General features: G+C 39.3%; 1 protein-coding gene across 2 annotated transcripts in view; it reads right to left on the reverse strand.

Annotated features, from left to right (window-relative positions):
- Window positions 1–25,453, reverse strand: part of nrg3b (neuregulin 3b) — a 200,353-nt gene that overhangs the window by 14,680 nt on the left and 160,220 nt on the right. For both annotated transcript variants that reach the window (XM_035907821.2, XM_087844655.1), the window contains 4 exons: window positions 23,030–23,103; window positions 15,624–15,650; window positions 10,856–10,958; window positions 8,595–8,721 (listed from right to left, as the gene is read on the reverse strand). In XM_035907821.2, coding sequence (XP_035763714.2) covers window positions 8,595–8,721; window positions 10,856–10,958; window positions 15,624–15,650; window positions 23,030–23,103 — 331 coding nt within the window. The remainder of the gene's footprint in view (window positions 1–8,594; window positions 8,722–10,855; window positions 10,959–15,623; window positions 15,651–23,029; window positions 23,104–25,453) is intronic.

Raw genomic sequence — 25,453 nt, forward strand, 5'->3', positions numbered from 1 at the left:
TTTATATAGCATGCTCACCCCTGAGAGCGACTCTTCTTAGAAGACTAGTTAGTTAGAACCACTCAAGCTTCAAGCTGATGTCCTCGTTGCCTGTGTGACCCTATTCCTTCATGTCAGCGCATGTCTGTTGCCGTGCAGCCTGTCTCATGGGTGTATAAGCCATCTCTTTCATTTGACACATATTATTACCACAGAGGTGTTGATTCAAATAACAGTGGACACAGAGGGGTGTTTCAGTATGTACTTACAGTTCATTTTCTCTTTTTCGCTTCGTTTCGTTTCCTTTGTAAAATACTTGATATATACAAGTCCCAGCTGTTTACAAGTGTGTATTTGAAGTAGCTGTTCATGTGGAAATGTATACTCTGAATTGCAGATGAAAGAAACATGCACAGAAATAGCTACAGATGTGCATACAGTATATATATATAATGCTTCATGTTCCACTTCGGGTGCCCTATCAAAACATAATAAATAATAATCATCTGTATTGCTTAAGGGGTGGTTAAAATTATGGCTATGTACTTGGGGAACCTCCTGTAGTCATGTAAAATATAAACCCTTTAATCTTTTCGGAAAGATGGTCATCGCCTCAGGCATAACAAGGAAAATGGTGGAGAAGGTTGCTGTCAATACAGGTTTGTATGCATGTGCTTAACATATAGCTAATACACTATTCTTACACGTTTACAAGACATTTTATTAGATACATCTTGCTAGTAGCGGTTTGTTTCTTTTGCAAAGCTACCTTAATTCTTCATGGCTTGGATTCGATGAGGAGCTAAAAACATTTCTCTGACATTCTGGTCTATATTGACATGAAAGCATCACACAGTTGCTTCAGATTTGTTCCACCACATTGCAGAAGAGTTCTGGTGGCTGTGGAGGCCATTTGAGTACAGTGAGTACAGTACAGTTTGTAATGAATCAAATTGAAATCACTTTGTACTAAGGGGCCTAAAGTGTGCCAAGAAAATATTTTGGTTTGAAAGAGGAGTAAAAGAGGCCATTTATGTCCACTGTGAGCGACCATCTTTGAACAGAGGCAGTGGCTTACGACACCAACTTTCTGCCATCTATAATCCAGTCCCTTCCCAGACGCCTTAACGCCCACTGACATCCTGGGGCATTTGACCTCAGGAAATCACATGATAGGGTGGGGGCTAGGCTTCACAATGAGCTCACCTGAAACCTTGGCTGATTGTGACCTACACCCGTTTTCACACCTTGGCTCATGTGATTAGGTAGAGGATCATTAGGGCGTCCATTTGTCCCTCTTGGGGGGGATACTCCCACTGGGTTTAAATCTGGGACTCTCCACCATTTGACCCTAGAACTGAAGAAGCTTCTCGGATGAGAGGTGAAACGTCTTCAAGCAACTTAAAGAAGTCTAGACGCTTTTCTTTCCAAGCTCCTTAGACTACGATGACCTGGATGACTGAGAACCTTCACAGACAAGAAAGTATCTCCCACACCATTATACCAGCAGCCTGAAATGTTGATCCAAGACAGGTTGGATCCATGCTTTCATGGTATTTACGCAAAACTCGGACCCTACCAACAGCAAAAATCGAGACTTCTACTGTCCACTTTAGGTATGCCTATGCAAATTTTATGCTCGGTTTCTTGACAGGAGTGGCACCTGATGTGGTATCCTGCCACTGTAGCCCATCTGCTTCAAGGTTCAATATTGTGTGCATTCTGCATACTTTAGTTCTAACGAATGATTGTTTACTAGTGATCAGTTACTGTTGCCTTCCTGCTCAAAGCAGTCTGGCCATTCTCCTCTGCCCTCTGGCATCAACATCATCAATTTTCACCCAGAGAACCACAGCTCACTGGAAGTTTTCTCTTTTTCAGACCATTCTCTGTAAACCCTAGAGACGGTTGTTTGGGAAAATCCCAGTAGAGCTCCAGATTTTGAAATACTCAACCATGCCACATTTAAAGTAATAGAAACTGCCTTTCATCCTCATTCGGACACTCAGTTTGATCTTCAGCAGGTTGCCTTGACCATGTCCATGCATGTTCTTAACATATGGTTAATGAACCATAAGGGTCTAATATAACCCAAATCATTATATGTTCCTAAAGCTAATCTCTCCATAATTTCCATCTTGATGTGGATTTTGTAGGTTTTTACACAGCTTTACTGGCGTCGCCACCATTTACATCAAATGCACGCCATTTCTTAGGAGTGACGTTATGCTTTGAATACAAGAGTTCAATTTATTCTATAAGGAGCGTGTAGGTGCCCAGGTGTACATTTTTAAAAAGAGCTGAGGGTTTAATTTGTCTTGCATATGCTTTCATCATGTCAGCATATATGTCTTTAGTGATCACACCTAGAGGGGAAATGCCTTTCTCTTTAATCCCAGAATTCAAAGAGTTAATAACAACTGAGCACCGCATTAGTTTATTAGAGACTTCAAATGGAAGACAATGACTAAAAAAGGGCTTCAGTTTTATCCTCCCCTCTTGCACCTGCCTTGTCAGAGGCAGACATTTTTTTTCTAGCTCGCTGCACTCATCCTCCATCCTACTGCCTTGAACACATGCACAAAAACCCCCATTGTGCTTTGATGCTGGGTTATGCTGCATACACCAAATGTTTTGAGCCTATTTAAGAACACTCTGCTCTGTTCTTCCTTTGAAAGTATTTTCATTTTGTCTGTGTAACTTTAAAGAAAATAGAGATATTGTAGGACTACACCACCCACACCCACATGTCCTCTCCCTAGATGGTTACAAGCTGAGGGAGTGGGTGGAGAGAAGCTGTGGTCTGGGGTCATTGTGTCAAATCTGTGGAAAAACAGGTTTCACTTGTTAATCTTTCGTTGGTCTGTACAGCTCATGCCCCCTCCTGGGTGCTTATAGCCAGTGATCTTTCACATCCCACCTTAAGCTTCCCTCACACTGTTCTATTATAGCTTGTGTTTCCGTGTTGTCTTTGCCTTCCTCCTGGCTTCCTTCCTTTGTCCAGCATTCAATGCATTTCTTGGTTGGATGCAGGGCTTCACTGCCTCACCCGCTGAGCCCTAACACATTCCCGATACCACCATCTGAGTCTCCCCTTTTTTTAGGTTGCTGTTGTGCTGGTTATTGTGCTTATATGAAAACATTTTTTAAATATTACACAACTACTTAACAGCTTTTTTTAACATTTGCATCAAAGGTGGTACAGCGTCTTAGCGATCAGCTGCCCAGAGCCATGATTTTCAAATGACACCCTCGAAAAGCTTTCAGATGGTGCCAACTGCAGATCCGTGGGTGGGGTTAGCTTAAGGGGTGTTTGTTTCAGTGGGTGACACCAGACAGTGTTGAATTATTAAAGAAGCCTCCATATACAGTGGTGTGAAAAAGTGTTTGCCTTCTTACCGATTTCCTAGTTTTTTGCATATTTGTGACACTTGCATGTTTCAGATCATCAGACTCATTTTAATATTATACAAAGAACCTGAGGAAATACAAAATGCAGTTTTTAAATGATGATTTCATTCATTAAGGGAGAAAAGGTTTCCAAAACTACCTGGTCCTATTGCGAATTAACTGTGATTAACCACTTTTTTTGAAAATCTGAGTTCAGTTTCACTAAATACATTCAGGGATGATTACTGGCAGACCTGCTGAATTAAGAAATCACTTACATAGAACCTGTCTGACAAAGCAAAGCAGCATAGTAGATCTCTAAAAGCAACACATCATGCCACAATCTTAAGAAACACACGAGAAACAAAATCACAGACATCTACCAGTCTGGAAAGCTATTTCTAAGCCTTCAAGCTCCAGTGGATCACAGCGAGAGCCATTACACACAAATGGAGAAAACTTGGAACAGTGGCGGAGCTTTCCAGGAATGACTGGACTACCAAAATTCCTCCAGAAGCACATCGACGACTCATCCAGGAGTAGGGATGGCTACCGGTACCCGGTGCCATAATGGCACTGGTTCTGACATAAATGGTAGTAACCAGACCGAAAAGCAGCACGTACGTTCTTTCACAGCAGAGCTACAGATTAAAAATGCCCAAGGCGAAGCGGTCAAAAGTCTGGCTGTACTTCACAGCAAAAGATGCAAACTCAGCAGCCTGCAACAAGTGCTTTAAGGTGATACTGTGACACCTTGAATCTGACGACGAACCTGGCGATGCATGGCGTTTTTTTAAAAGCCGAGAAATGCACCGAGTTAGCAACATCCCCAAAGAACCCGAAGAGTAGAGTCCTGGCCCCTAGCCCTGCCAGTGTAGCAGAAATGATGACGGATGATGATGGCAGCAGCAGCCGTTCTTCTCTGCGTGAGTAGCTTAATGTTGTTCGTGTGTAATTTACGTTGAGTAGGCTAACCACGGTATTACATTAATGCATATAAGGTGAACTAGCAAACATCATCATAGCTACATGCAGCTGTCTTCTTGTTTGATGGCAGATACTCCCTTCATTCTGGCCAAAAAGGCTAAAATGACCAAAGAAAAAGTGGAAAACAGCTGAACATGAGAGGTTTTTGGACAAAGTTTGTGTTTTTTCCATTGATTAAGCACTGCTTCCAGCCAAGAGTGATACCATAAATCCCCTATAGCTGCAGAAAAGGCTAACATTGTCTTTTTACAAAAAAAACCCAGCTGAACATGAGAGGTTTTTGGACAAAGTTTGTGTTTTTCATTCTTTAAGCACCAGTTTGAGAACCGTTTAAGCACTGGCACCGTTTCAAAAGTACCGGTTTGGCACCGGTATCGGATAAAACCTAAAGGATACCCATCCCTATCCAGGAGGTCACAAAAGAAAGTAAAACAACATTAATGAACAGTAGGGTTCACATGTTTCAGTTAAGGCCAGAGTTCAGGACACTGGGCAAAAATGGTATCCATTGAAGAGAACATAAAGGCTTGTCTCAGATTTGCCAAAAAACATCTTCATTAATGTGGCTGAATTACAACAATTCTGCAAAGATGAGTGGGCCAAAATTCCTCCACAAGCTCTGTAAAAGACTCATTGGCAGTTATCGAAAAGTCTTGATTGCACCTGTTGCTGCTTAGGGTGGTAAACCAGTTATTAGGTTTAGGGGCCAATCATTTTTTTCCCCCCACACAGGGACATGTAGGTTTGGATTTTTTTTACCCTTAATAATAAACAGCTTCATTTAGAAACTGCAGTTTGTGTTTACCTGTGTTATCTTTGACTAATATTTAAATTTCTTTGATGATTTGAAATATTTAAGGGTGAAAAACATACAGAAAATAAAGAAATCAGTGTTATAGTATTAATCAGTATTAATAACCTTGCTACCTTATTACCCATACATATTAAAATGAGATTTGTGGAAGCTGTAAAGTATTTATGTTTCAGAAGTGGAAACGTCAAATCTATAATTGATCTCTCTTTCATTTTAGCATTGATACATGATGGACTACTACTCCATATAACTTCCTGAAATAATAAAAGAATAACTGCACACTGAACTTCTTTAAAAACAAAAAAAATCCATCTAATTAAATAAAGTAGGAACGCATTATGCCAAGCGGTCGGACTCTTTGATGAAACCTTTACAAGTGTGCAGTAGAGTGCAATTACCCCTCTGTGGAGACATTAGCCTTATCAGTGCCATCCACGTCTTCTCTCTGCTTTTTCTAAGAATGTCTGGGTCACTGCTGCTGCAGGCTGTGGTGGCTTGTAATGAATTCTGAGCCACTTTTTCTTCTACGGTTTGCCATTTTTTTTCGTAACCAAGAATTATTTGCCCGCCTGGATGAAATTTCCTTCCTAGAGCTGATGCTATGTGTTTATTAGTTGATAAATGATTACATAATATTAGTCTCCTTCAGTTTTTGAGTTGGTCGAGGGTTATGTAGTTCAAATTTGCAAAATCCAACTTTTTAAACACATGAACCTGCTGTAATGTACAGTTTTGTGCTCATTGTGGATTATGACTGTGCTGCTGTGCTTGGATGTTAAATTCAGGATTCATGATCCAGAGTATGGGCACAATTTTACATTCTTCTATTTAAAGGGGTCAGAATTCCAGCAACGTTTACTTCAAGATCAACTTCATTGGCTGGGGACTTTTACTATCAAAAGAGCCATTTTTAGGTAAATGTAAAACACCCAAAATCTTATTTATTTAGCCTATTATATATAATTGAGGTAAATCTTTTTGTGTATTTAGTTGTTGTTGTTGTTAATAGTTATGATAATACAGTACTTTAACTTGGCATTTTGATTATAATAGCACCATGTTTCTGCCATTTGGCAGTGGCACAAAGTTGTTTTTTTTGTGCCCTTTGCTGCTTCAGTTTTATTTAGATCTTTTTTTTTATGTTTATATGACATAGTGAAGAACAATCACATCCACAATTCTCAAGTTTCACAAACTTTTTTTTGGCAAATAAATAAAAATTGCCAATAAAAGTACCCAAAAGTGTAGAACTGCAATAACTAAAATTGTTATCACTCGCTTATTTTTTTAACCACCAGAATGGAATAATTGTGAAGTGAAGGAAGAAATGTCTGGCAGAGCAGCTATAACATGTGTTTTGCAAATTAAAAGAATCCTGCTCTGATATATAAAAAAAAAAAACAGCAGCCAATGAAAGTGAAAGTAAACAGACGTTTCATAATATTTTACTTAATTTTAATTTTAGTTTGATTTAAGTCCAGCAGCACATCAAACATACTAGTGTAGTAGCAAATATGGTGAAAGCCAACAAATGTGTCTATTGTTAAATTCTCTATTCCCCTCTGCAACTCAATTTTTAATCCATAGCCGGTGGGACTCAGGACTTGACATTTAAGTGCATACATTCATGCTAACCACCAAAATTGAGATTCTGCATAACTGATAAGATATATACATATATACATCAAAAAGCACCAATCCCATATGTAACCATCATCACCATATACAACAGTTCCCTTATTTAGCCAGGGAAAACAACTGGCCTGAACTTACATGACTTATGTCTAAAGTACAGTGCTGTGAAAAAGTCTCATTTCTTTATATTTTGCCTCAAAGGAGCGATGCTCGGTTGAAATTACAATTGTTCTCCATGCTTTCCGAGGTTTTCCTTTCATCATTAGCTGCTTTTTAACTTGTTTCCACTTCAGTTCTCGTGCCTGATCATTCCCAGAGGAATCTTTCTTTGTCCGTTTGTTTATTTGTTACGCCAATTAACACTGACATATAAATCATTCAAGCATGAAAAAATGCACCTAACTTGAGGAATGCACCTGTGTCCACTTATGACAGCCGACTTAGCAAATATACATTTTTAAATTTTATCTCTATGCACTTTTTACTAGGAGCCTGTCAAAAAGAACACCTGATTTCTTTGGTTGAATCGACAAAAAATGCCAAAGATAACAGTTTGGCAGGCACAAAATAGTAGTTTTGCACAAATAATGTGATTCCCAAAGGCCTGTTAGCCAAATACCTGGCATATCTGGGCATGGTGTGCAGTGTGTCTTTAAAAAAATGAGGAAACTGGACAAAAGGCTGACAAAAGAAGAAGTGGCAGGCCTAAAAATGATCTACAGCAGATAACCAGCATCTAAAGGTCATGTCCTTAAGGAAACACTCCAAAGACCTTATATAGGACCTGAGAGAGGCATCTGGCCCTTTACTTGTTCCATTTACTGTTCACTGAAATGATCTTGATGCATGGCTGTCGAGAAGCCATTCTTAAGGATGAGAAACCAGGAAAAAAAGGTGTATTATGCCAAATTACACAAGACCTGGACAGAATATCGGTGGTAGAATTTGGCACAGTACTGTATCCTTGTACACCGTAAAACAACGTTCATAGTTACTGCTTACTAAGTTAAATATTTTGAGCTTTGTCACTTCTGACATTTTCTACCTTTCCTTGATTTGATTTGCTCCACTTTAAAGTATAATTTAACGCACTGTTTCTACTCCTTCAACATCAGTATACAGTATGTGTCTGACAACACGATGTAAGTGCATGTGGAGAGGGATAATAGGAATGCAATCAATCAATTAGTGTAAGCCCTGTTAGGCTATTGAGAGTATTATGCATGCAGTCGTAGATTGTATTTATTATTATTGCTGTATGTGGTTGTTTCTGGAAAGCATTGGTTTTCGAGGAATGTCTAACTAACTCAAAATTTAAAGTTTAGCAGCCGGCTTCAAACCAATCACTTTAAAAATGTTATTTGTGATATTACTAAAATGAATATGCACAAGCACAATCACATTTAGCTATCAATAAAGTTCTGGAGTTCTTTAGAATTCAGGATCCTTGACACCAAAACAGATTATAATTTCTACTCTGCAGTTTGTCACAGGAATCTGTCAGAGTGAACATGGCAGGCAGATTTTTCCTCTGTAATGTGTGATGCATTTATTTTAAGCTATAATTCCCCACTGCCTCTCAGCCTATGTCAGATACGAGTGTGAACAAAAGACTCGAGCCAGTAGAGAGATTATTAAGACGTATTTTAGATCATAAATCATCCTGTCAGGAACTCAAAAGACTATAATGTGTATATAAAGTACTGTATATATATAAAGAAGAAGATGGTGACAATGATGATTAGGGTGTGACTGGAAATGAATAAATACATCATTGATAAAGACGCACCTTTTGGAGCTGAAGGCTGTATTGAAGTCTGGGGGTAGATTTGGACATGAGGCCGGAGGCATTGACGGTGCAGTCTCTGAGGCTGCGGCTGTCGGAGAAATGAGCCTGGAGTTTCTCCCTGTGTCTCCTGTGGAGGAAATGTGCCGGTGAAAAAGGGAGAACAAATGTAAGTCTACAACAAAACTAAAGAAATAATCCAGAACAATGGATAGACTGATGACAATACAGCATGCAATTAGGAAAACAAAGGGATTTCTATGAGGCAGAAAAAACCTCCCTACAATAGCTGCATTTGCTCTGCTGAGGATTCATTCTTCTTTTTCTAGTCGTTACACAGTTTAATAACGGTTTCTTTTTAGGTCATATTCTTCACACGCATCTAATGGCAACAATATTACATTTATTGACTTGTTACCATTTATTTCTGAGACTCACTTACAGATCACACATAGTAAACAAGATAGGCCCTGTCAATGAATTTCACATCTACTCACACACATATGTGGGAATTGTGACGATGAACTAATATATGTATTTTTTGTTATGCAGCGATAAAACATCCTTTGACAGTTTGAGGTTTTTAAAACGGTGAAATTTAACATTTCTGGAACACACCATAGCTGAAAGTGACATTCAACGTTCAACTGTGATTACTTTTCCGAGGTGAAACTTAAGGTGGTAAATGTGCGCCACAAAAATAGCTTTAAAATGAACAAAAAAATGCATGAAAATAAAATTTAAAACTACATGAATTTAATCAAGGAAAGTTAAAGTAAAAGAGATAAATACAAAGGTTTTATTGATTTACTATGAAAGCCAAAGTTTGGATTCTCTCATCTTTGTGGGGAGAGAGGGAGAATTTCACATGCAGTGATATCCATACATACAGCAAGAAGCCTTAATTTATAGCAGTGGGAACAGATATAACCTAAGGAATTGAAGTAAACATGACATGAGCAGACACTTTTCTTAAACTACTTAATTTTAGTTGTTCTGCCACATTTTTACCTACTGTGTCTTTTCCCTTTACCACACATACACACAAAAAATGAAACAGCAAAACGTGACAAAGAAAAAAGTCAAATTCTTCTGCTATGATACATTTTTTTTTAAAAAAAAGGAAAAAAGATGATACCGTTCTTTCATTTTGGATTAAAATTTGATTGGATTAAAATTTAATTGCTGCTTAAGACTTTTGGATTAAATGTTAATTCACCATTAAATGTTCATTTTTAAATTCTAGAATGCAAAATTCTGTCTGCAGCTGAGACTCATTAAGTGTTTCCTGCATAAAGGATGATGGCGAGAAGTAAAAAAAAAACTTTTTAAAAATGTGGAAAGCAACAAATCATTGCATTGGTTTATAGGGTTAACAAACTATAATCCGACTACCTAATGGCTTGGAGGGATTAAAACGTGCTGCAGGAACCCACTCTAATAAATAATAATAATGAAGTTATACCACCTAAAAGCAACCTTTCTGAAAACTTTACTAATCTTTTCTGAGAAGTAGTGATACAAACAAAATTTCACATTTTTTCTTGAGAGGAAAAACAACCACAGAGCTTAAAAAGCTATTTATCCACGGTAGCCTGGCGCACAGCTATTTCTTTTGAAGGAAAGAGACTTATTATCACAGGATTTGTGATTTTGGATCATTTTCAGTACATTAATTCTATCTGTGAGCCAGGACTATCTGTTCATGTTGACCAATATGTGCTGCACTGCTCAGAGCACTACACTACTCAAAAATAAAACCACCTTTTTTGTTTTTGTTTAGCAAGCTTAATTTAGCCAGCACAGCATTCATTCACTCCCACTGAATGAATATACACACACACACTCTTCCAGTTCTTTCCCTCTGCTTTCTTTTTCCTTCTTCTTTGGTGCCATGCATAATTGACTTTGGTGGTCTGCTTCTGAGCCACCAGGAAACCCTCTTATCTTGTCACACACATGTACACGTGCACTTAGGGTCTACTGAACTTGAACTTGGTCTGTCTCTTGCCATATCTGAGTATTTTGTTTTGTGTGAAGCATTTTGTGACACACCTGCTTGCTAAAACCACTTTCAAATAAATCTTACATGAGTATCTGTCCCAAATGCATCCTACACTATTTAGATTTGTTGCCTTGCTAAAACATCCTCTAGCTGACTCACACTTAGAATTTCATTGGGCTCCATGCCATGATAGTAAAGTGCTCTTTCTGCACAGCCGGGGGCATACGCTACTAATGTGGTTCTCGCTGGCATCACTCACTTGTTGTGGCGGTAGAGAGCCATACATGCCACTCCAAGAAGACAGATCCCCGAGGCAATGCTGAAGATGGACAGCACCTGCCTCTGGTAGGTGTCACCACTCTCTGTGGAGGAGAGAATAAAGTTCAGTCCAATGAATTTCTGCTGTGACATAAACAATATGGACTATGGTTGCGATTGAGCTGAGAGGAAGAGATGGATCATGATGAATTAACATACCAAATACACATAAACGGTGGAATGACATACACTCGAAACCGCGCGCAGACATCTGCCCACAAACTGCATTTGCATAAAGCGACCAATGCTGCTGTCAGTAAATGTCACTGTTTGAGCAAGAGATAGGGACGTGGCAGACACAGGCAGGGCTCAGTGACGTGCTAACTGAAGTGTGATAATCATTTCGTTCAGACAAACCCAGCAGGGACCGCTGGACTGTCTGCACAGCAGGACCAGCACTTGGTGTGTACGTGCATGCAAGGGTTGCATATGTGTCAGCATTCAGAGACTGATGGCGACAGGGAATTAGCAGCAAATGAATGCTCCCGGAGCTTCTTGTCAGACCCCTGCACGTCAGCGGCAGAGGCTTAAGGTCACAAGCAGCTGGGACAAGTTGTAGTTGATCCCAGCAAATATCTGTCTCACTGAGCAACTGGATTGCGGTGCTGAAATACTTAGCACGGTGCACGGTGTGGAGCTCAAGGGCACGCACCCACTGGCTTACCAGAAACTCTCATGACGATACTATCTCATGATCAAAATAAGCACAATCCATAAACAGCAACTCATATCACTAATCCACAAAAGTCGCTGAGAGTTTGAGACACTTCTCTGATCCACCAGCGTCCATGACCTTACGGGCAACGTCCCGTGGCATTACTTGATCACTCAAAAACAACAAATCCCCCTGTGTCTGATTTTACTACCTTGACAACTGCAGGGGAAAGTGCAGAGAACATCACCGCAACCTGCTCATGACCTTTAAGGGCTTGTCTGTGGCTTTTGATGTTGTCGACAGAGAACTGTCCTGGGAGGTCTTCTTGATCCATGCTTGTCGGTCCAGGTTTATCAACTTCCCTCAACTCTTGTTTTTGAGGGCAGATGCTGCTGGAGAGCGTTTTTGTTCAAAGCTAACGTTTGAGTGCAACCATGCGTTCTGTTTTGCACCGTTTTTTTTTTTCTCTCTCGCCCCACCGCTTTCTTCCTTTGCATTACATCAGTGCTGCATCAACACAATTTTTGATAGTATGATGTAACTGAGTTCAAACAGGAGAGAAACCTTTTTAAAATTAGAGTGCTTCTGGCAACAGATAAAGATAAAATCTGAACATATCCTGGAGTGACAGTATGTGAATATATATATATAAACATTGGAGGTCCAAACTACCCACTCAGCTCCCATAGAAGGGAAGCAGGATGAATTAAATATAGAAGTGATCCATAGAAATGCTGCAGGAGTGGCCTGCTGTGGCACACGATTGCTTATTTAATACCGTCAACCAATAAATAGCGGGGGTTAGCTTTGTTAGGCTGGATCACATTTTTTACTGTTAAAACAATAAATGTTCTGAAATGAGAAATTATTGAGTTGGAAAAAATAGTCAATCGACAATATACTGTGTAATGACGCAAATATAACTATTTATATATATGAAAAAACCCAATATAAGCTCCTGAATTACTGAATTGTATAGTCTGGTTCTATCCTATAATTTTAAATGGATTTTAAAAAAAATGTGTTTGTTTATTGCTGTGCAGGTAGAAGAGGAGAAATGTCCTGCAGCTGCTCAGTAAAAGTTGGCTTTTTTCTTTGTTTATAAGTAATGTGCCACTTGGAAATCCATGTCTCTGTAAAGCCTCCGGCCTTTACCATCAGTAAAATGACCTCTGCATGGTTGCATATCTGAAAGATATTGAAAACATTTTTTTCCTGCTCCTGCATTATCAGTGCTCATGTGGAGCACCACCTGAGACAGGCCTTTGCCTTTTTTTCCCCCTTTTTTTTTTGAGGGATGAAAAAGGCTTTTCCATAATGTGAACATAAAAACAGCTGTCTACAAAGCTCTGCTGAATGGCTGCAAGGAAAACCGACATGCAGTCTGTATATAAAACCATTACAGGCCTTTCATGCCAGATGCCTACGAGGCATTCTTGAAATTAGATGCAACAGCACGTTATAAAAGAACCCCACCAAAGTGAAGAGTCTTAGCTATATTGGCTAAGCCGTGTTATTTTGACTCAAAGACAAGACAATCCCATATGGCCGCTATGCCAGCGATGCACTCTACACTTGACAAGAATAACGTGCTATAATGAAGTTCATGCTAAAGAATCCATGAGAAAATGGGGTATTCAGACTGCAAAACATCAGAGTCAACTATTCTGAGTCACAAAGAGCTTCAGTTGCTGGGCCAAAAAAAAAAATGCAAGAAAATCAAAAGGCAAGATTACTTTTAGAGCGCTCAATTCTACTTCAAACGGAGCTTTGCTGTAGTCTGACAGGCTGTCTCAGACTGTCACATATCAGACTTATATAACAAGCTATCAAACAATTCATTGATAAAGCAAAGACGAACTCATGATGTAACACAATGAATACCAAACCCAACCAAAAAAAAAAAAAAAAAATCCTATCTGTACCTCTGTCATCTGTCCGGCTATCAATCGATCAGTCCTGCTCTCATTTTCTCTAATGCATCCGCCCACCTCCAGTAGCATTCTGAACTAATTTAGTCCCCCAGATTAAAGTTACTGAAGTGAGGAATGCTGTTTGCAGGGCATACATCCTCTCCCTCCTTCTATTTCCTGGAGCTAGCGTGTGATGTGACAGCAGTGTATGAAGCCATGTTAATGGAAAACTTCATAGCATGCGGTGTTAGTTTTTATGTATGCACAAAAGCAAGGCAGAAAGTGGAAAAAAAGATGGGAAAAGAGAAAATGAAAAACGGTGTTGCAGATAGAGTGTATGTGTGTGTAGTCTGGGGTGATGAGACTGTCTCTCCCCTCCCTTGTTTTTTTCCTCTTAGTTTGTTGACAGTCTGTAGGAAAGGAGAGAAGTACCTAAAGTAACTCCAATGAAAATCCAAAGAATTAAAAAAAATCTATATGCACTGCTTCTCATTTCAGTATTTGACCTTCTGTGGATTTTTAGATTTTATATTATACTTTAGATCCTATTGTTAAACTTGACTAAACATCTACACCAGAAAAAGGCTCAGCCTCCTAATTGAACTTGGTTTGGTTTTAGGTTATTTAATCTAAAAACAGAATAATGTACTCATGAATACACATTGATTAGTCTGTAATTATGTTCTCTAACAAAATTATAACCCATTACATATACACTGGGTTGAGATGGCCAGGAAAAATAGCAATGAAAGAAAAGTTAAGGATATCTTTAACAACTCAGCTCACTATCACTGTCACTGGACAGAAGTGACCTACACCGACTCATCGAACCATATCAGTAAGTAGATGTGAATGCTCGGGCTATTGATAGCTGAGGTTAACAGCATACTGACAACCTACACTCACTGCAGATGAACGGCAGCCAGAGGTTTTGAAGTGACTCAGCAGCAAAAATGTAAAATGCAACAAAATATTTAATTGTCACATATCTATTTTTATTTGTGGTTTATTCAAGTGTTAATATTCAAATATGTTAAAACATACCGGCCAAAGCAGTTATCTAGTGCGGTCTAAATTTGACATTTCTAATCTCTCTTAGCTAACTAAAATGTGTTTGGCCTGAAGGGGCCACCGTAGTTAGGGTTATGGCTAGGTGCTTGAATTGGAAGAGGTAAAAAAAAGCTGAATTCAAATGACTGCGATCTGTGATCTACTGACATCTAGTTGTGAGATTTTGCACACTGTACCTTTAAGAGTACTGACGGAGACTTGCTTGAACATGGTCGACACTATCTGAAGAATAGAAACTAAATTGCTTCTACTTTTGAAATGAGGGCAAGTTCATTTCTAACTTTCTACAGAACGACTACTAAATTTTAGTAATCATTAACTTCACAATGTAAGGGCCTTTTGTCTTTGTAACTACTTAACAGCTTGTCAGTAACACACTGTTGTTGCTGTTGTGTGTCTGAAAACTAGCCGTCCACTGCATATGAATCAGTTCAGTCATGCAAACAAAATATTTTGTTCATCATAAGCATCGCAAAATTCAGAACGCTGTAAACTTCTACAGAAGACGTTTCTGTTGTTGGGCTTCTTGTTTTACTATCTGCCTAGACTTAGTGAATTATACATAGAGCTGCGTCTTATATTCAAACACAACAAGTACAGAAAACCAAATGAATTATGTAAATCTGCAAATCAAAACTGCAGATTCAACTTGGAATATTTTTGTCAAAATAGAACTTGGTGATATTATTTACTTCTCGAACATTTCGACTAACTTCATGCTGTAACGCGATTACACTGGAAACCGGGATCATTTTGGAGATCACTACCGAGATATGAAATTTTCACATAGTACACAGTAGGCAAGTAGAATTCGGATTTATACAGTACATGAATCGCTTTCTTTGCTCCATAATCATTACATCACTCCTCTCTAACGGTACTGTTCTTCATGCAGACAGAATACACCTAATTCACCACCACGGTGTTTCCATGGCGACTAGCACACATTAATTTTCCAAGGTGAGCGGCCTTGTTGTGCTGGTTGTGTGTGTTTTGTATGCAGTATTTCACAGACGTGAGGCACACGGAAAGATTGAGCACTCGGCACAGTCAGTGAAAAGTTGTCTTACCCATGAACTCGATCCCAAGTTCATCCGCTGCTCCATTCAAGGCGGGATAGCATGAGAAATGAGGGTGGGGAAAAGAGAGAGAGACAGAGCATAAAATAATTACAACATGATGCGCCTCAGTTTTTTCTCTCTCACAGAATTCACCTTAGGGGTGAGACACTTGGTGCAACTACACTGTAGAGTTGGCTTTGCTGGCTTTTTCTAACACGGCTTCCTCTTTTGCACCAGGTAATGAGCCAGCCAGCCAGCCTTGGAATGCTTTTCCGTGATGCTCTGAATTTACACAGCCTGCAGTGGCTTTGATTGAAGCAAGAAAACAACGCAGATGTGGGGGCTGAGAGGATTAGAGGAAGGATCATGAAAATAAAGTTGGAAATGACATATCATGTGGCTTTATGTCATTGATGTTGCTTTGCACAGGCCTTTTATATTGATTTGAGCCTGAGGCATTGCAGTAATTGTCCTCTTCTGTCTCCAAGCATAGCTTTTCTCTATTCACAATCTGGTTGCTTTAGGATGCGTCACTCTAACACACACACACACACACACATGCTCAAATGCATGTGTACCCACACAATATGGTATAAGCTTGCACGTGTTTTTGGTCTTTTTCTGCACAGGCACACACTTTGACATTCACCCTCTCTTTCACTCTCCTCCTAAGACACACAGTCTTTCTTCATGCAGTTATGTCTTTTCCCACAATCCCAGCGCTGGGGAAAACAGATAAAAAGGAGCACTCGTGTTCTTTCCATCCTGGCAGTGCCCCCTTTTCATGTCACTGTAATGTAATCTTATTTAAATTAAAATGAAACCCTCACTAGTAATTGCTTTTCTGACAGAGGTGGTCTGAGTTTTAAATAGAAGATGGCTTGCCAAGCCCTGACAGATTATGTGTTGGAACCTCTGAAAAAATGTCTATAAAATAGGGGGAAAAAGCATTTTGATTGTGCCACGGGAAAAATTCTGTCATTGCCATGGCTTTTATTTACGGAAAAATAAAAACACAGCGTGACAGGAGTGAGATCCAAGCATTTAGGTGAATGGATTAAAATAAACTGTGCTGCCTTATTAAGAGGTGGAATGTAAACGATTAAAAAACCCTCCCTACATTGCATAAAGGGAATGCTTCGGAGGGCATTTGGACTTGAAAATGGTAAGATAAGTGCTTAAGTCAAATTAGGCTATTTGCTCTAAGATTGCTTGACAGGTTCTTAATGAGCCAAAGGGATTTTCATGATCACAGAGATAACAAGAAAAAAACAGCCTGGAAAAGCAGGTCTGAGATTCCCAAATTAATCAATGAACAAATGAGTTTATGTTTGTATTTAGACAGGCTGCAGGTGTCATTGTGTTGTTGTTGAGCAGAATGCAGGGTGTGCATTTTCCTCCTGCAGCCTCGAGGATTATTTTACATGCCAACATTTATTATACGCTCCTTCTGAATCATAGTCAGTCTCATAGCAACCTTGCAAACCAATGATTAAACAGTTAAGAGCCAATCACTTCTGACTGGGGGACTTTATGCTTGTTGCCACAAAGAGTTCGGAGATATAACTGAAATGAAGATATGGCTACCACTTTTCTTACTTTTTTTTTTTTTACACTTTTCTGACTCGCCCTCCTTACAAACAACAAAAAAAAAACCAAGAAGAATGCAGCATCTTCCTGACGTTACTTGATCTGTATTATACATTCAAGCCTTTTCCTGTGATTGCCCATGGCAACAGCCAACCCTTCTCCACTCTAAATCGCCCTGACTGTCATAGCCTGTGCAGATGATGTCATTACAACTCTGATACACATCCCTTCCTCTGGCATTGCCTTGTCTGGAGACATTCACCAATCATAATATGTGCAGGCTCCCAATCCTTCGCACTGGCAACTCGAAGCACCCGGGGGAATCATTCACGGCATCTTATGGGAGCCTTGAGCAAGCTTGGAGAATACCTGTGCATCGTGTCAGATGCTTTTGGCCCGATTAAGAGGCAGGAATCTGGCTGGTGGGAGAGACAATGGCAGGAGTGAATCAAATCCTTAATCCCCTCCCTCACTTGGGTGAGAAGGGAACTGCAGAGTCAATATGTGTGTGTGTGTGTGTGTCTGTTATTGAATTCGATATCCTGTGTAGCTACTTACTCCAGGCATAATATCTACAGAAGATCAATAGTTCAAATTAGAGGATTGCCTCCTTCCTCTTTGTGAGTAAACCGGGTAAAAACCAAAAAGGCCCATCTTTCCTCTGCCTCCTCTTCAGTCTTCTACCGAAATATCCCCTCTGTAGCCTCAGAAGTGCGACTTGCCCAACTGAACACCATTAGTGGGATGCTCTAAACTTTTTCATGGTTAAAAAAGAAACTCAATCCACATCCTCAAGCAGTTATAAACTAAATTGCTGCCTTCCTACTTCGCCATGGCTCCACTTAAAGACTCCACCACTTCCCCTGTGCACCAATATGTTAAACTCCAGCACTATTTCCAAAGCTGAGTTCACTGCAGTACGGCTGGAGTGTTACAGAGAGGACTTAATTCTTTTAGTCCATGTGGTTCTGTCATGTGCAGGACGGACTCGGTTATAGAAAAAAAAAATCAATATTGTGATTATTTTGATTAATAGCGAGATTACTTACTACTTATTCATCATTAAATACATTTTTTTTACACTGGATTATTTTTCCTTTATCAATGTATATAATTTAAGTAATAAAAACAATTTTTAAAAAGTCCCTGTTATCTGTAGTCTCCATCATGGGAGTTTTGTGCAGACAGTGGCAACAAGAGGTCCATGAGGCAATTTTCTTATGTGACCTGACAGACCTGCACAAAAGTCACAAGCAGAGAGCGAGTGAGGGCTGAGTGACACAAGTGTATTCCGACTATTACTTCGTCTCAATAGATCTTGTTGACCCAAGACTCCTTTTTTTCACCATGTTGCCTGGAACTGAATTAAACAATGAGCAGGTCTGGGCTTTCAGGGAGGGGCCACAGCACTATTGTGATAACGACTGACGCATGATAATCGCTTTATCTTAATTACGTTCATAATCACTGGAGCCAAAAATCATAATTTGATTAAACTTCGCCTGCGATTCTCTATCTACTTCTGTGAGGATGTGTGAATGAGTGAGTGACTGAGCGGCACTGTGGTCCAAACTGCTCTTTTGAGTATTTTACCAGTCGATACGAAGAAAAAGGATAAGGGGCGAGAAATGATTTGTGACTGTAAGGTGCTCAAATATTGATCCGAAATGAAAGCTCAAAGCAGAAAGCGTGGCATGGCACGGCAAAAAAACTCCAAAAAAAAAAAGTTGCTTATTTGTACACACGCTGAATTTCATCAGCGCTTAAGATTTAGCTGTTGTTGGTATATGCATGTATGTTTGTGCTGTATGTTATTACGTGATTTGGATTTTGGAGGCAGGATAATCCTCCAAACCCTTGGTAATCTGGGTAAATTTCAGATGAGTGTGTATCAACACAGATCAAAACTAGGCTCCATTCCCCCCCGACTCTCAAATCTTCCTGTGTTATTGGTCACGGTCACTGGAAGCTGTTTTCTGTGGTTAACTGTTGTAGCCATTGAGAAGTGATGCAAGACAAATTCAGGATAAAGCTGTCAGTTTCTTTTTTTCCCTTTTCTTTTCTTGTGAAGGTCAGGGGTGTACTCGGTGCACCGTCTTAACCTACTACTGAAGATTTCTTCAGTAGCTTGTTTGTACAAAGCATTTTATTGATTCTTTCTTCCAGCACAAGGGAAGCATTCTGATTAAAAACGCTAAGCAATTTTATGATTTTCCATACTCCCTGATATATAAATCTCTTCCAGCACTCCTCTGATCATTTCTATTTGTAGATTGGAAGCCTCTGAACAGTGCATTCAGTGTGAGAAGGAAAAAAATAAAAAGGCTTTTGGCTCATTGTCCACATCTAATAAACATTGACGGGAGCTTGCTAATGGCTAATACATTTGTCTAAAGGGTTCACAAGATGAATGGGGGTGAACTGACCACCAGAAAGATCAGTAATTTTCCTGGTAGGTTAGTCTTTTGCTGATTAGCCCTTTATCTTGAACCTGCCATTAGCCTATTTATACTCACTGGCTAGTTTTTTTTAGGCTTGTCAACACAAATATCTAATCAGCCAATCGGGTGGCAGCAACTCATATAGGCATGTAGACATGGTCAAGATGACCTGCTGAAGTTCAATCAGAACATCAGAATGGAGAAGGTGAGTTAAGTGACTTTGAATGCTGACAACATGGTTGTTGTGCCAAACTTGTTTGAGTATTTCAGAAACTGCTGATCTATTGGGATATTACCACTCAACCATCTTTAGAGTTTACAGAGAATGGTCTGATAAAGAGAAACTTCCCACTGAGCGGCAACTTTTCTGGGTAAAAATGTCTCATTGATGCCAGAGGTCAGAGGAGAATGGCTGGATTGCTTCAAACTCAGACAACATTAAGTCAAATAACCACTCATTGTGACTAGGGTATGCTGAAGTAGATCTCTGAATGCAAAACATATTGACCCTTGAAACAAATGGGCTAAAACAGCAGAAGACCGCACCGTAGCGCTCCTACTCCTCTTGTCATGTAAGAACAGGAAACAGAGGTTATAATTCGCGCAGGCTCACTAAAATTAGATGATACAGGACTGGAAAAACCTTGTCTGGTCTGATGAGTCTTGAAGTTGGCTGCAACATCGGAATTTGGCATAAACAACATAAAAGCTTCACGCTTGGATTAATCCTGCCTTGTATCAACAGCTCTGGCTGCTGTTGGTGTAAGGGGGAATATTTTCTTGACACACTTTGGGCCCCTCAGTATGATATGAGCCTCTTTTAAATGCTGCTGACAATGTTTATCTCTTTGTGACCACAGTCTTCTGATGGCTCTTTGCAGCAGAATGTCACAAACCTCAAATCATCTCAAACTGGTCTCTTGAACATTAAACGAGACATGACATGAGTTCAGTGTACTCACACAGTTACCAGATCTCAGTCTAACTTTGGGATGTGATAGAGCAGGAGATTCAAATCATGACTGAACAGCCTACAAATCTGCTGCAACTCTGTGACACTGTCATGTCAATATGGAGCAAAATCTCAGAGGAATGTTTCGTACGCCTTGTTGAATCAATGCCACCACATTAGCATGCTATACCTAATAAAGTGGCCAGTGAGTGTAGCTTACAAATCTTCAATAGGTCAACAGCTGGTGCAATCAAGCACAGCACAGACCTGAAAAAACACTACTAAAAATTTTAGTAGTTATTATGAAAGCAGTCGTACAGCCAAACATGGAGGAACATGTGGCTCGTGGTTCAGATATAGGAGAAACAAAATTTCAAAAGAAGAAGTCGTGCCAAACCCTGAAACATGAGGTAATGGATTTATTTAAGTGATGGGGTGCAAGTGATGACAGTTGCAAGAGGCAATTTTCTCTTAAACTGCTCATCAGTCTTTTCCGCATTACAGCCTAGCATCTAATGCTAGGATACCTAGCCGACGATGTAAACAAACAGGTGAACGTGGCTCTGAACAAGAATGGTGATCAATCAGATCCATCGGCGGGGCCCTGTTCATGTCTGTCGTCTGTTTATGAAGTGACAACATCATTTATATGATCAGGTTGGACAAAAGTACCGTTCGCATTGCAAGAAATCAAACATTTCTATCAATGCGAGGCAATTTATCACAAATGTAATGAATGCACGTATCAGAGGTAAGTCAAATTAGATATGAATTAATTTACAACCTTTAAGCGATAAATATTTCCAAATTGTATTTTTGACAGAATTATTGATAAATATTTTGCTGATTTCATAAAAATCCAAATGTGGTCATTTGTGTGAGCTTAATTTTGTGTTATCAGATGGGGGCAGTTCTCTAGGTTGCTTATTGTTGCTGGTTGACTCCTGACTGAATGACACAGTGAAACTGTTACAGTATAAGAGCAGCAACTCCACAGCAACTGCTTAACAGCTCAGGGATTGCTTCTACAGCCTGGGAGATTCTTGCTCTGAAGTGTTGTGCTTCCGTCATGCTAATTAAAGTGATTTATAGGTCTAGCTATAGCCACTGTAAAAGATGCTCGCCCCTGAAATGCAAGTTTTTGTCTTCTGAACGATACGGTGTAAAAACTTCACCTTTTTGTTTCATATTTTGCCTTCTGAGGCATATTGTCTTATATATTTCAATAAATCTACAAGTACCACGGCTTTGTTGTAATTCACTGGTTTGTTTTAGAGTCCGTTTTTATCCAAAGCACAGTAGAATTCGGCTTATTTTAAATAGCATCATAAAAATCTCTTGAGCTGGACACGCTGGAAAATTAATGTCTGCCTATGGAACATAAAACAAATCCTAGTGTGAAAACTGTGTGCCATGCGAGAGCATAAAACAAGCTTTGTGACACTGGCTTGTGACTCTATTAATGGACTCTCAGCAGGCCTGATGGAATCAAACAGACGGCAATAGGAGTTAAGTTTTCTCTTTGACTCTTGGTGCGGAAGAGACGAGTCACTCCATAAAACAGTGTGAATTTGTAAAGCTGCACTCTCACGGGAACGGCTCTGGGCCTCCAGTTTTTCTTCTTTGTACCTGTGACTTTTGCTTTATTTTATGTTTTTTTAAGTACACCACACAGCTGTCATCGCTTTAGGGGAACAGTTTTTCACGAACACCAGGAAAGTGAATACTTTCCTTCCTTTAGGCTAAATAAAAGCATGATTATAAAACATGCAAAGGATTTTTCATGCATCTATATGAGGGACATTCGTGTAGGCCAATGAAAATAAATCTATCGGGATACACATTTTACCCGGTAACTAAATAATATCTTTGACTGCAGTAATAACTGCTTGCATTAATATTTAAATGAAAACCCCCACGTTTGACACAATATCCAATGTGTGATCACCTCCGTAGATATAGTAGGAGATATTAAAGTAAATGAAAAAAAAATCTTTTCTTTATTGAATGAATTCAGCGCCGTAATACCCTTGCTTTTTTATTTTCAATGTGCACGTAGCAGAAAAACTTTAGCATGAATCTTAACCTTTTACCCCGCTAAGCTGAACATTTTTCTTTGACCACCTTTGTCAACTTAAGGAGCGCCTGGAGGTTCTCTGCATTTGTATACTTCAAAATGACTGAACCATATTGGAAATGTTAGTTTTTTCAATATAAAGCTCCACACGATACTTTAATCACATAGTATTACTGTACAAGACCAACAGACTTAAACAGATAACAGCTAATCTAAGGCTAATTTGTCTTACTGATAAATATAGTACAGTAAGAGATTTGCTCAAGGGCATGTAGCGTGCACTTGTTATGAATTTGGTTTTATGTTTCAGATCAATACACCAAGACTAAAAAAAAGGGTAGAATAGGGAGCGTACTTGGATCTGACAAGATAGCATCTGTCTTGGGAACAAACTGGTCACAGCGTAGTCCATGGTAGCCCTCTTTACACCTGTCAGAGAGAGAGGGAAAAAGGAGACACAGAGCAAGGTTTGAGATTAGAGGCAAGACAAACAGAGCAAAAAGTACCAGCATGAACTATCAGCTGAAGGGACTTTTAGATAAAGAAAGTTGAAAACAGGAAGAGCCTAGACAGATGAATGAATGGATTGCTAAAAAAAAAAAAGTGGAGTGGAGTGCTCGCTAAGGACCGAGGTGGTCGAGAGAGATACACAGCAACTGTGGAGAGGGGTGGAGTGAGGACAGAGAGGGGAAGATAGTTGGGCAGGCCCAAGAAGTGCCTGCAGTCTCACTGATAGCACATGACTGGCAGGAATGCCACGTCCCAGAGGAAGAAAATGGGGTACTGGGAGCGGATAGTACTTGGCGTGGATGCAGCAATGCACGATTTTCAAGGGAAGGGAAGCTGCCATAGTTTGAACAATCATATAAACAAAGTCCTGGCACGGTCCAAATATTTACCTTCATCATCAAATAAATATGCCTCTTCTGCTGATTCCTGCAGATTCTTGAGCAACTGTTATATACCTACTAAAATTATGACAGTTGATGACTGATTGGGGATATTTAGCAATACAAATATCAATTTTACTTTATTGGCCAAATCGGACCTGTAGAAAGTACAAATGAATGAATGAAAACATACATATAGTTTCATAATTTAAAAAAAAAAGCGTGACAAACCATATTCATCAAGTTTCTCAAAACAACTCATAGTTATGAGGAGCTAAGTTTGGCACAATCCTCAATAGCTTTTGTCTCCAAGAGACTTAAACACTTTTATTTCTGTCTTCAATAGTGGCCACAGTGCGGGGACATTCAGTAGGCTGATCCATCCCTCTGCTCTTTCAAAGATTAGGCGAGACAATTGGAGGATTTGCTTTGATGTGCCGTTTCGACATAAACTTGTACACGAGCGAGTGACATGTCAGAGTTGTCTATACTTTCGCCATTCCATCATTCGGTGCTTTATTGTTGGTAGACGATGGGGGATTAACACTGCCACAATATCCATCAATATCTGTCCACCATGTTTCCAGCAGTGCCAAAGAATCCACCACCCACCACCCCAATGCAGTTTAATACATTGGATGAGTGACACGCAGAAGTGGACCATTCAGTCTCTCTTAGCTTGGCTCGAAATAAATTAATAAATAAATAAAAAGAAAAAGTGAACCATATTTTTGAAGAAAAAAAAAAAAGAGTAAGCAGCAATGGAAATAGGAAAGTCAGAAAAATTGTTATAAGGTTGTAAAATATTCTCTGTTTTTAGGTCTTTGGTGGACGTTTATGCTCCATAACTCAGCTCAATAGGTGCAGTTTGCCATCTTTATGTAAATGCTTCTACATGGTAATGTTTATTTTGTAGCCAAATTATTGAATCTGCACCGATTTGGTGAGTCTGAAGAAAGGCCAGTGAAATTTCTGCATAATTTTAGGACACAGAAAATAAGAAGCAGTGTTTTGCAACACGTTAAAATTTTATATGTATTTTGAAAATAGCACAAAAACAGTATATCAAATGGCGAAAACATTCATTTGAATTTCTAAAAGCTGTGTCTGAGGCATATTTACGCATCTTTTTAATGCAAAATATTTCCCTATTCTTGCTTGATGTAGAATTTCAGCTTTTCAATAGTTCAGGGCTTTCTTTGTCATATTTCTTATTTCAGTGAAAGCGGCTTTCAACAGGTGGCAGGTCTGCACCTGGATTCTACTAAAGTACAGAGCCATTTGTCATGGTTCTGGGATTTTGAAATCTAAGCTTTAGTTTGTTGGGACTAGGTTATTGTTAAATTCTCTCGTTGATTATAGTTGTCTAATTTTGCTGTTCTTATAGCTGTTTTTTTCTTTTCACTTCTGTCAGTCTGATATGGTTTATCATTTCCAGTCACTTCCCGTTCTTTATATTCTAGTTTGTATTTGTATTCTGTATCTTCATTTTGCATTAGGTTCATGGTCATAATGTTTAGTCCTTAGTTGTTGTTGCTTTGTATTTTTTGTTATTCATGTTAGCTTAATCGCTTTAATGTCTCCTTGTATCTTGTTGTCAAGTCTTTGTCTTGGTGTCATATTACTTCCTGTTCTATGCTGATAGCCATATGTCTCTTGGGCCATGTTTTACTTTCTCTTACCAATGTTTCATTATCTGATTAAGTTCAGCTGTGTCTAGTTTCCCAGGCGTCTCCATTCTGCCCCAGTCACCCTTATGTTTATAAATCGTTGCTGTCTCCCTTTGTCAGATTGCCTGTGGTCCAAACTTGTTTTGTTCTCTCTGTTTGCTAAGCCTTATGTGCTTTTGCTTAAGCCTTTTGAACCCTGCAGTTGATTTTCTGTTTTGG

The sequence above is a fragment of the Neolamprologus brichardi genome, chromosome 8 (assembly GCF_056152115.1).
Source record: "Neolamprologus brichardi isolate AB-2024 chromosome 8, ASM5615211v1, whole genome shotgun sequence".
Lineage (NCBI taxonomy): Eukaryota > Metazoa > Chordata > Actinopteri > Cichliformes > Cichlidae > Neolamprologus > Neolamprologus brichardi.